General features: G+C 46.1%; 1 protein-coding gene across 1 annotated transcript in view; it reads right to left on the bottom strand.

Moving 5' to 3' along the window:
- Nucleotides 1-13,560, bottom strand: part of LOC311233485 (seizure protein 6-like) — a gene marked incomplete at both ends in the record, with an annotated part of 402,600 nt that overhangs the window by 225,908 nt on the left and 163,132 nt on the right. Inside the window, one exon of the mRNA XM_084320453.1 lies at nucleotides 5,113-5,305. Coding sequence (XP_084176579.1) covers nucleotides 5,113-5,305 — 193 coding nt within the window. The remainder of the gene's footprint in view (nucleotides 1-5,112; nucleotides 5,306-13,560) is intronic.

The following is a 13,560-nucleotide window of genomic DNA, read 5'->3' as shown; positions in this document are numbered from 1 at the left end:
GCTTAAATGCTGTTTATTCTTAAAAAAAGAATTATTCCCTTGGTTTGGTTGTCACATGAAAGCTGCAGTGGAATCAAGAGCCATGCAGCAAACAGCCCTCAGCTGTCTGACATTTATGTAGACATCTATGAGTACAATACGTAAACCATGTTATTGCACCACACAGCTGACAGGGCTTCTCATTTTCCTGGCAAAAATAATAAATCCAGAATTGCAAATGAGAGCGATCAGCATAAAGCGGCTGGTTCAAGCTAAAACTAAGCTGCCTGTCAGACCCAGTTTCAAAAGAGTCTTTGATTGAAGGTGGAATTTAATGAGGCATCATGTTGCAGTAGGGAGGGATACAGTGCCATATCCCTGGATATCTATATAATGGCATTATAGAACAAAGTATTTATACAGGACAGTGTTTGAGACAGAGTGTATGAGAGATATGGGGTAATGCTATATAGAATGTATAGAACTTGGTGAAAAGTAAAAGAGTGTTTGTAAGTGTGAGGGAGAGGGTGTCTGCAATTAGAAGTGGTGTTATATTTCTGTATGCTGATCATATTTGATTGTTCCTGTCAAATACAGAATAATAGTCAGCTCTAACATAATTACAAGAGGAGCTGATGCTCGACTGGGCATACAAATGTGGTATTCTCACCATGGCACTGTAATGCTAGCCTCTTAACCTGTTAAGCTCTAGAGTCCACCAATTGGGTCCCCCTGCTGTTTCAGGTTAAGCCCTAGCCATATTTTCCGAAAATTCAACTAAAAGTACATACCAAAGTAAATGGAAGATTGCTCCACTTCTACCAGGTCCATTTGCATTTGTTTGGTATCTACGGACATCTATGGACCTCAGGGAATGTATTCCCAGTGTCAGAAATATTATGTCAGTTACTATGCTTGAGTAAATTGTAATTAACCAAAGGAGAATATAAATTATTATTTATTATTATTATAAAAAAAGAAAATCCATCTTTGACGGTGAATAACACCATGCTAGCATTGACCAAAAGTGAAAAACCTTATTGTGATCAAGAGTACTATAAACCTGGGGCGCCCAAGTGGTAAACCATGTAACACGCTGCATCGCGATGCGGCCGACCCGGGTTTGATTCCCGGACCCGGCGTCCTTTGCCGAATGTCTTCCCCCTGCTTTGTCTCCCGTTCTTCCTCTCTCTCTCTCTACCGGACTGCCCGGTAGTAAAAACAATTTAAAAAATCTACCAAAAACATAATAATAATAAAAAAAAAAAAAAGCAAACCTATAAACCTAAGCAAATTAACAAATGGCAGATGATTTTCCATCCGGACACATGCAATTTGAAATATGAATATAGAATATAGAATATGAGACATATACATAACCTTATTGTGGCCAAGTCATACATCTATGGATTGGTCCAAATCTCCTCTTTCCAATGGGAGTTAAATCTGGATTTAGTACCACCAGGCGCCCGGTACAGGGCAGCAAAGACCGTGAATGAAATCTACTGTAAGTACAGTTACATGAGCAAACACACACTCATGCTGCACACACTTATGGCCACTTTACAAAAGGAAAGGTCACTTTAAGAATAGTATAGTATAACTTGAGATTGTATAATATAGCATGTACATAAAGACCCAGTGCCTCATCCGTAGCTAACAGTGTATTGCACTACCACAGGACCTAGCATGTCCTACCATGCTCTGTAAATAACTCATGTACATATACCGATATGCCCTACTCTGTTTACTTGTTTATTGCACAATGTCGTTCTATTGGATTCTATTATATATTACTATTGTATTATGCACATCGTTGCGCGCAAGACCACCCGCATTTCATTGTATACTCGTATGCCGTGACAAATAAAACTCTTGACTTGACTTGACTTACTTTGGTATAATGTCCATACCGCCGCCATTTTTTACCGGATTGAGACACGTTTTTTCCCTAGATGTTCACAGAAAGGTAAAGAAACAATATACGTTGTAATTTATGGCAATAACGTTGAGGTTTCTTCAACCTGTGAGATAAAAACACGATTTTCACATCAATATTTGTTTTTGTATATTCGTTTGTCTGCTACTGGTGTGAGCTTGGTAGAGTAGTTTTATCAAAATGAAAGCCCTGTGTCTCCTCTTTCTTAGGACTTCAACGATTTCATGACGGCTTCATTTGTTTTCCGGTGCAATGCGCAAATATTTGTATAAGCTCATATTTAGCTATTAACACTTAAAAAATCATTGGTAAACAAACGTAGTGCGGAAAATATACACTTTGACTGCTGTTTTTATAGGGTTAGGGTATTTCTTATTGACTACATTTGAAAAAGAAACACAACATAATACGGACTGTATTGATCTATTTGTGACATGATATAAATCTCGGCCCGGTACCGGCCCGGTTAACAGTCCTGCAGATTTTGCATACCGAAAGTAAATTGCTCGCTATTCTGGAACAATTTGTAGCAGATGCATGAGTCTGGCCTATTTTTAAAGGAAACACTCTGTGTTTTCTTCCACATTTCACTCTGTGCTATTGTCATAGAGTTACAGAGGTTTGAACACACTGAAATAAAAGTTTTTTTCATTTTCGTCTGAATTATTTTGCAAACAGATGCCATAGCCTGAGTCTTACCTAGAACATATCCAAAGTCGATTACAATATCACCAAAACTTGTGTTTTATACATATTTATGTAATTGTATGTTACAGCCTTTTTCCAAAAAGGAAAAGTCCCCTCAGTCCCCTCTCCCCCTCCCCCACTAATCTCTTGTCACATACACTACCCCACCCCTTCTCACACATCCACAAACAAACCCTCAACCCTTTCAGCCCCTTCAACCCCATCCCCAGCGCACAGAGGAGCGCAACTCTCCGGAGAGAGAGGCACACGTTCATTCTCTTGCGTACATTTTCTTTTTTTTTTTTTAATTTTTTCCCCCTCCTTTTTCCTCCGATTTTCTCCCATCGCAATGTTAGTCGTTATGCCAATTCCCAATCCCCTTCCTGGTCGCTGCGCACTTACCCCCCACAGTCGGTCTGGGAGAGTGGAGGCTATCACGTGCTTCCTTCGACACACGTCTAGCCAATCATCCGCTTCTTTTCACCTGGCAGCGCGGACTCTCACTGAGAGGGTGTAACGTGTGGAAGGATCACACTACCCCCCTTAGATCCTATCCGCGCTGAGCAGGCGCCCCGACCGAACTGTAGGAGTCGCTGTTTACAACGACCCGGACCCACCCCGCCAGCTTTCCCACCCTCTAATACAGCCAATTGTATTAGTGTGAACGGCCAGCCAAGCTGGTGACAACGCCGGAGCTGTGAGCTGGATTCGAACAGGCGAATCCAGCGTCTCCGGTGTTGGTGACGAACGCAATCTCCGCTACGCCACCTGACCGCCCCTCTTGCGTACATTTCTAAAAACTACAGTACCCAGCCGATTCTAGCTTCCTGTAAGCAAATGACTTGTATATGAATCTTTTTTATTTCTCTTATTTCTCTGGATTCTCTACCACAAAACTGAATGTTATTGGCATAGATTGGAGCGCAGTTAGTCTACCTTCTGTGAACATTTAGCAACAATCCGCGTTGCAAACTGATTCAAAATGGCGGAGCCATATCCATTATTAGAATGGAACTGTACATACAGTATATTTCATTCACGGTTCTTCAGTGCACCATCCTGAAGATACTAAATCCAAATTGAACTCTGCCATTTGAAAGAGGAGATTTGGCCCGATCCATAGATGTGCGAGTTGGCTATAATAAGGTCATTTACATGTATAGGCCTGGTATTCTATATTCTATAATAATATTTCCGGATGGCAGAATTCAGTACTGTATCTACAAAACCTTCTGTTTGATCATCTTCTCTTTATTCATTTGCTTAGATTTTTTTTAGACATGATCTCAAGAAGGTGCTGAACGAGATCAGTGGCAGTTTTTCATATCTGGTCATTTTTAGCATGGTGTTATTCACTGTCAAAGATGCAAAGAAAAATCATAATTTATATTCTCCTTTGTTTCATCACAATTTACTCAAGCCTAGTAACAGACACACTATTTCTGACACTGGGAATACATTCCATGAGATCAATAGATGTCCCTAGATACCAAGAACATGCTAATGGACCTTGGAGAAGTGGAGCAATCTTCCATTTACTTAGGTATGTATTTTTTGGCAGATTTTCCGAAAATAGGTTAAAACAGGTTAAGCTGCAAGGGCCCACATGTGGGCCCTTTTTAGGACGATTTGCCCACCGGCGACCACTAGTGGCTCGGGTGTGCATATTTTGTAATACAATATATCGAATTAAAGCGTAATTTGTTGCCTGTCGATAGCCCTTTCAGGTGACAAAATTCGTTCAGCGGTTCTCGAGTTACATGCCGGTATTTGAGGCTTGTGCAAAGTACACAGTATTGCACAAAATACCACTCCCGACTCTTGGGGCTCTCGTTCTGTCAATCATTTGGTGATCTCGAAAATTATTGGACAGGGTTGTAGCCAATGAGTGTGGCTTTCCAATGATACCCCACCTGGGGATGTATGAATCAGGGATCTAGGTGAAGAACTCATGAGCGAAAACAGGAAGAGAAAAACAGCCGAATGAATTGAAGTCTGAGAAAACTGAGTTTTTCTTTTGTACACAGTTTACCTAAATCACTCCTAATTACTCATTTCTGAATGGATCTTTATGAAATTTGGACATGTACTACATAAGGCTTCAGGCTATGGATCGGGAGGTTTTTAAGCCATAACACTTTCTGGGGAAATACTACCTCTGGACTACTAACTACTACAGAAAAACTTGAGTAACAAGTCTTTCTACAACTCAAGTTCAGACCTATGTTACTCTATTTCATTAGCACTAAAAGTGATCTTTATTGTATCATACACTTCAGATTGTTATCTTTCAAAAGAGACCAGGCTTATGCATGTGCTATAAGTATAAAGTATAGTATTTTGGTTTTCAAAAAAGGTATGCAGTCCTCAAAAACGAAAACAGAAATGGCCAATTTTCTGCCCGCATGTTAAGAGGTTTTAAGAGGCTAGACAACTGAATTGCGCAGTGGGTGGGTTGATTACAGTGGTATACTCGTGCAGGAGCATGGTACAGTGCATCGGCTCACCTTGGTAGTGCAACAGGAGGTAGCCAAAGTAGTGCTGACGGTCACTTTGAAAGTGGATGGAGATCTGGTTGCTCCAGCTGCGCACCACTAGGCCCCCAGTCAGAACGGAGTGGTTGGCCAGAACAGAGGGCTCACGGCCCCCCATGTCCTCCACGATCACTTGCTGCCCCTCCAGCACACTGGCATTTAACACCTGAGAATATGGAGACAATCACACTGTGCTATAAGACACAGGACATAGTTGATTGATTGATTGATTTTATTTATGGATCCAAAGACACAACAAATCCAAGGGATGACATTCAAAAGTGACAACACTTATTTCCAGCATGGTCCCCGATGTTCTGACATACTGTATACAAATAACATTTAAAACAACACATGAAGCAAAAGTTCAATACAACAAATCCATATTCTACATATCTAAAAACAAGTCAATATCATCCTGACCAAATACCATAAAATAGCGCATTTCTTATACCATCATTAAAACAACAATACAAGTATGACCTGACAGCTATCCGGCCACTTTACCCCAGAGATATGAGCTAACCTGACCTTTAAATATTCCTCTCTAGAACCTGACCGTTTTATCCTAAGTGGAAGGCTGTTCCACATTGAGATACTGGTGTAGAAAGAGCTCTGAGCCATAGACTTGACCTACAGAGAATAGTGACTGTACACAGGGCTGCGAAGCACCCTTTCATTACATTACATTACATTACATATATAGTATACAATCACAACATAACATAATGCTATTTGGTGGCCTCCATTGGAATTGAACCCCTAGCCATGGCTGTGTTATTGCCATGGTTTACCCATTGAGTTACCCATGCCCACCAAGAATCATTGATTATTATCGGATTATTATCAGATTATCGGATAATTCGATTATCAATGACCTTTTTTAAGATTGTAATCAGTAGCATAATCCTCTGGAACATTTAAAGTCAGTAATGTATTTTGATTAGGGGTGTAACGGTACACAGAAGCCACGGTTCGGTACGTACCTCGGTATTGGGGTCACGGTTCGGTACGAGTTCGGTACAACAGAAAAAAAATATGTATAATTATTATTATTAATATAATTTTTTTTTTTTATAAATATTTTTTTTTACTTAATTTATATATTATATTTATGATAATTATTATAATTATTATTATAATATAGACTACGTGGTAGTCAGTGATACTGGTGTCACTCTGTGTTCAGGCATCCAGAGTAAATTAATTGCCTAGTGCCCGTTTAACAACTTATAGGCTTGGTAAGTTTCACTTTCACTTCTAGAGAGGATTTAACTGCACGAGACTGAATACTAGAGAACAGATGACATGTTACACAACAATGGCAGAGGATTATTTGGATTTAAACACAATAGCAGTTCAACTGGAGTCGAGAGGAGCTCAGATGATCAGTCCGAAAAAGTATGTTTTATTTGATCAGCGTGAGTCCGGCAGGGGAGAATGTTGTTGTTGTTTGTTGGCGACGTGCGTGTGTGTGTGTGTGTTGGTGATGCGCGGCGTGTGTGTGTGTGTTGGCGATGCGCGGCGTGTGTGTGTGTGTGTTGGCGACGCGCGGCGTGTGTGTGTGTGTTGGCGATGCGCGGCGTGTGTGTGTGTTGGCGACGCCCTGCTCATTCTCCGTATGGCTGAGCGTACCGCACCGTGACGGCCGTACCGTAAATTCGCGGGACGAATACACGTACCGTTACACCCCTAATTTCTATTTACCCTAAGTTAGTTTTAGACTACTGTGCCTCTGGAAATATGTATGTCCTAACGATTTAACAACGGTCTTCCCTTTAACACTTACCGTGCCACACACGAGATATCTCGGGTTTATTTATAGGTGGTTGAAAGCCTCACGAGATTTCTCGGAATTATTATTATTATTTTTTTTTAGCGATCTGAAATCATATTGCATCACCCGAGCCTACCCGAATATAGCCGAGCGGCGCCGGCGATCATTGTGGAAAAAAGCGCCCCCCTGTCGTCTCCCAGATGACATAAGTGATTTTGGAATGAATGGGGGAAAAAATCCGGTACTCCACATTTTCCAGTCCACTGATCCAGCCGGGGTTACCACAGTTCATTCTGGAACCTCAGATCCCCGCTGATCATGGAGTTCTACTGTATCGCGTTGGATCCATGCACTTATCGATTTTTTCGAATGGTGATCAGGAATTGGAATATACCAGTTGGATACCATCTGATGTCAGGTAAGGATTATCAGTGTTAGGATAATCAGAGTAGGTTTGATGAAGTTATAAGCTGTTTTGTGAAATGTCTTCTTTCGGTTTCACTGTAAAAGTCCGAGAGGAAATCAATGGGGCGATTATCCGTGCGTGGCTCGAATGTGCTTGCGTGCACGTATAATATTGATCTAGCGTTTATTTGAAAACGATTCATAAAAAGGCCGACGAATATCAACGTTGTGGAATATTCCAGTAAAAGGCGATTTTCATAGAATGCTCCAGAATGGGCTGTTTTTTATCTGAAAACGGGTGCTTTTCTAAATGCTCTGAAACGGAAATGCCGCGATAAAAAAACAATCTGCCTTGACAGCACTGACTGGAAAATAGTCTTTGATAATGCGATGGGCAGATTAGACACATAACAGCCATAATTTAAAACATAGATTAGGCGATATTAACGTTAACATTGGCGCAGATGGTGGCATTCAGCCGGTAAAAAGGAAAACCTGGCGTGGCGCTCAAAGTGTTAAACATTGCTGAATAAGAGTAATCAACAAAGAATATTTTTTGTCCTGGCACAACGTTAACATGTCCTCTAGTAACAATTTGGCTCATGTCTGTTTATCTATAATGTCGATCTACATGCTGAGAGAATATAGAGCCGTATGCATCGCATGGTAATAAACCAAAGGGTATTTCAACAATAAATGGGTGTGTAATTTTGTTTTGTAAAATCCCAACAGCGACAACGTCTGAATAGCTATTTAGTGTTAAGCTAAGCTATCTTGGTGCAATCATTCTCTGCTAACGTCATCACACAGCCAGACACGTTACAAGCGGCCCTATAAAAATGGCACCCCTATAAAAATATGAAATATGCACAATTCAACTGTGACAATAACCCTCCCTATTGAAACTAGAATTGCAGCCACAATCAAGCTAGTTATAAAACATGCTTGTATGTGTGGTAACATTGACTGTGTATTTCATAACCAAAAATGTCTGTGGATAGAAACTATATGCAAATGCCTAGTATACTGTTAGCAGCAGAGTGGTTTGCAGGGCTAAATAGAGAACCATTCTAGAGACATTTGCATCAGCAGACCAGCCCAAACTTGATAACAGAAGGAACAGTCACTCAACCCCCCACTCAAGCAATGGCTAATCTATAGAACAAACAACACCTTTCCATGGGGTGACAGTTGCACCAAAAAGCAGAAGGCTAAATGAAACAATTATAGATTAGAGACAAAACACACTGTTACATCATCACTGAAAACGACAGGTTATGTATATAACCTAGTTATATGAGTACTGGCTAAGCGTCCCGCTCTTAAGCCATACCGAGATATACCTCATCTCATGTACCTACTGTACACCATCAACGAAAAACAAATACACCCACCACCTGCCAGGCCCCGCCCCTATAGAGGCGTACTATAAAGTACTAGGCGTGGTCACCACTCACTCTTCCTCGTAAAAAACCCATTTCCAGGAAAAGATTCCCCAAGGGAACTCAGGGCCACTTAAGAGCGGGACGCACCACGGCTTACAACCTGGGCAGAGAGTCAGGAAACATGGAAGAGTACAAGGCTTCAGTCTATACTCTGCGCAAGGCTGTTAAACTGGCTAAGAGGACATATGCTGATAAACTGGAGACACAAATGGCACAAAACGACACAAGAGGCTTGTGGCGGGGACTGAAGACAATAACTGACTACAAAGTCAGCGCCCCCTCAATGGGGAGCGACGACGCCTCTCTCGCGGACAAACTCAACTCCTTCTACGCTCGGTTTGGTGTAGACAGTGTCGCCGCTAGCTCTCTGGCTAGTGACGTCACTGGCGCGCCGGCTGTTGTGGAGGGGGGGGGGGGGGGCAATCGCGGGGGGGCGGGGACGCTCTCTCATTGTCGGAACACAGTGTGAGAAGAGCATTTATGCAGGTGAACACCAGGAAGGCTGCTGGCCCAGATGGTATAACAGGACGCATACTTAAGTCCTGTGCCAACCAGCTTGCCCCGGTGTTCACCGCCATATTTAATCAATCCCTGGCGGAGTCAGTGGTCCCTGCCTGCTTCAAGATGTCTACCATCATCCCTGTACCGAAGAAACCCTCCCCAACATGTCCAAATGACTACAGACCGGTGGCACTCACCTCTGTGGTCATGAAATGTTTCGAGAGGCTGGTCAAGGACCACATTTGTGCCTCCCTCCCCAGTGATATGGACCCTATGCAATTTGCATACAGGACAAACTGGTCCACTGACGACGCGGTCTCCCAGGTACTGCACAGCACCCTCTCTCACCTTGACCGTCAGAAGGGGGGCTATGTGAGACTGTTGTTCATTGACTACAGCTCAGCGTTCAACACCATAGTCCCCACCAGACTGGTGGACAAGCTGATCGAGCTGGGTCTGAGCTCCGCCCTGAGCGCCTGGGTACTGGACTTTCTGAGTGAAAGACCCCAGGCGGTCAGGGTGGGGGGTCAGACCTCCAACACCATCACCCTGAGCATCGGGTCCCCCCAGGGCTGTGTTCTGAGCCCCCTGCTGTACTCACTCTACACACACGATTGTGTGGCCAAGTTCAGCTCCAACTCCATAGTGAAGTTCGCAGACGACACGGTGGTGGTGGGGCTGATCTCGGACAACGACGAGAAGGCCTACCGGGAGGAGGTTGAGGTACTGGAACGCTGGTGCCAGGACAACAGCCTGCTCCTGAACATTGGTAAAACCAAGGAGCTGATCGTGGATTATAGGAGAGGACAGCAGGAGACACACACACCACTGATGATTAACGGGGCTACCGTGGACAGGGTGAGCAGCTTTAAGTACCTGGGGGTCCACATCTCAGAGGATCTGACATGGTCAACACACATAGACACAGTAGTAAAGAAGGCGAAGCAGCGCCTCTACCACCTGAGACAGTTAAGGAAGTTCAGAGTATCGGGGAAGATACTCCAGTCCTTCTACTCAGGAGCTGTAGAGAGCATCTTGACCGGAAACATCACTGCCTGGTATGGAAACAGCGCGGCACAGGACAAGAAGGCCCTACAGAGAGTGGTGCGCTCAGCCGAGCGTACCACGGGTATTGCACTACCTCCCCTGCAGGTTCTATACAACAAGAGGTGCAAATCCAGAGCCTGCAGAATAATGAAAGACCCCCACCACCCCAATAACAGCCTGTTCCAGCTGCTGAGGTCAGGCAGACGCCTGCGAACCCCAGCTACTAGGACAGAGAGGCTTAGGCTTAGCTTCTTCCCCCAGGCCATCAGAGCCTTGAACAATGAACATTGAGTGCCACAGAACACTGAACTATCCACACACAAGCACACATGAACACACACACGACACACACGCTGTGCACGCTCACACACTAGCAGCCACTTTAACACTTTAACATGAGCGGGCACACACTCATGCCGCACACACGCACACTTATGGCCAAAAGGAAAGGCCACTTTAAATTAGTATAACTACAGGAACAGTGTATTGCACTACCAAAGCTACCTAGCATGTCCTATATGCTCTGTAAATAACTATGTACAGATACCGAGATGTCACACCATGTTACCTGTTACCTGTTTATTGCACAATGTTGTTTTTTTATTGGATTCTATTATATGTTGTACCACTGTATTGCACATCGTTGCGGGCAAGACCACCCGCATTTCATTGTATACTTGTATGCCGTGACAATTAAAACTCTTGACTCTTGACTTGACTTGACTTAGCCAGTACTCATATAACTAGGTTCTCATATAACTAGGTTATATATCGTTATATATTCGTACTTGGCATCGCGTCCCGCTCTTAAGCCATACCGAGATATGGGGTAGAGCGGACGCGAGGCCCGACAGATGCACCCCCTGAGGACCCGTAAGCCCACATCAAGGGATTGGGGAGTCCCGTCACCCCATCCTTCCTAATGAAGGGGGGGCGCAGTCAACTCCACCCGAGTGCGAGCAAGAGGGAACTAGAACCCCTTGAACACACAGCACAGGCGGAACCACGTGTGACCCAACACACTGTGTCCCATACCCACACACCCCTGCTACCCTACCAAAGGACGGGAAGCAGGAGAGGCCACAGACCCCAGAACCGCCTGGGAGACAGAACCCCCGGTCATGTCCATGAGGTAAAACCTTACGAAGGGGCCCGGGGAGGACCATGAAGCTGCAGCACAGATATCCTCCACCGAGGCCCCACCCAGCAGAGCGGCAGAGGCAGCCACCCCACGAGTGGAGTGCGCCCTGACGCCCCCAGGGGGATCCAGCCCAGCCAACGTGTAGCAGAGGGCAATGCCCTCGCACAACCAATGGGACAGGCGCTGTTTCGATAGTGCCTTACCGGCACGAGAACCACCGTGACAGACAAAAAGCTGATCGGTAACTCTGAGGTCCTGAGTACGGCTGAGGTAAATTCCCAAAGCACGGACCGGACATGACAGGTGAAGGCCCGCCTCTAACTCACTAGCGTGAGGAGGCGGATGAAACGCCTGAACCACAATATCCCTGGAGCGGAAGGAACTCCGGATATTCTTAGGCACGAAGGCAGGATTAGGCCGCAGAGTGGCACCGCAATCGGAACGAAAAGACAGGCACTCTGGACGTACCGAAAGAGCACAGAGCTCACCCACGCGTTTAGCGGAGGTGACAGCCAGCAAGAACGCGCTCTTGAACGACAGCCGTCTCAACGGCGCTTGCTGAAGCGACTCAAACGGGGCCAAGGACAACCGACCGAGGACGAATTGAAGATCCCAACTCGGAGCCAAAGAGCGTTGTACCGGCTTAACGCGTCGAGCGCCAAGCAGGAAACGCTTCACAAGAGGGTGGCTGAACAAGACATCCCCCTCAAATCCCTCATGATAGGAGGATATAGCTGCTGCATATACCCTCACCGTCGAAGCCGACAGTCTATCAAGGAGAGACTGGAAGTAACCAAGGACAGCATCCAGGGGGCAGGAGACTGGGTCCTGGCCCCCCGCCTTACACCACTCTTGGAACATACGCCATCTGCCCGCGTAAAGCGCGACAGTGGAGGGAGCATGCGCATTCCGGATGGTATCAACCACAGAAGGGTCCATCCTCTCCAGACTTACCCTCCCACCAGCCACACCATCAGACGTTGGCCCAACACCGGGTACTGAAACAGCGACCCGTGTTGATGAGAGAGGGCCGTCGCCGACCAAGGAATAACCCAAGGCGGAGCAACCAGTAGCTGAATCAAGACCGGGAACCACACTGCCGTGCCCCGGTCCGGCGCGACCAGGATCACCGTCCTGCGCTCCCTCCGTATCCGCTCCAACAGCTGACTCAACAGCTGTACAGGAGGAAAGGCGTACAGAAGGCCGGGCGGCCATGGAAAGATCGAGAAGGCATCCACCCTCAAGGGGGGATGATCTGCCCGACTGACCAAGAACCACAAGGGGCACTTGTGAGAACGTCGGCTCGCAAACAGATCCACAGAGGCCTCCCCGAAGCGATCCCAGATCTGCCTGATTATATCGTGGCAGAGTTCCCACTCGTCGTAATGAGGACCGCCCCGAGACATCATATTTGTGCCCACATTCTCTACACCAGGGATGTGGAGCGCCCTCAGACTGGGCAGCCTGCGAGATGCCCATAGCCAAAGTTCGACCGCCGCCCGGTGCAGGCGGATGGAACGAGTCCCACCCTGCCTGTTGATATACGCCGCTGCCGTCATACTGTCCGTTCTGACCAGAAGGTGCTCGCCTACCACCAGGTGGTCGAACCGTTTGAGGACCAGGAGGACCGCCTTCAATTCCAACACATTGATGTGCAGGGTAGACGGGCCAGCATGGACCTTCGTCCAGCTGCCCCCCACTGCGTTGGTCCGACACGTCCCTCCCCAACCTGTGAGAGAGGCTTCGCCAAACAGAGATTGGATCTTGTCGGCCAGGGCTGTCACTGCTTCTGACCCTGACAATAGGGTCGGCACCAAACCTGAGAACGGAGGGTGGGGTTGTGCGAACTGCAAAACAAGCCCCTCCCTCAACGTTCTCTCTATCCACCCCTCCAAACGGCATTCTTGTCGCCATATGTGAAAATAATCCCACAGCACACCCGCCGTCAACTGACGCTGGGCCGCAAGGAACAGTAGATAGTTGGCCCGGTCCCTCCCGCTGTGCGACGCACCCAAGGGGGGACCCCGACAGAAACGGCCGGTTTGATACGGGAGAAGCTGCCATCAAACTGGTTGACACACACCCCCCCCCCCTGAACACCCCTC

This window comes from Notolepis coatsorum, assembly GCF_963971535.1.
Source record: "Notolepis coatsorum genome assembly, chromosome: 8".
In the NCBI taxonomy this organism is placed as follows: domain Eukaryota; kingdom Metazoa; phylum Chordata; class Actinopteri; order Aulopiformes; family Paralepididae; genus Notolepis; species Notolepis coatsorum.
This window is presented reverse-complemented; position numbering and strand designations above follow the sequence as displayed.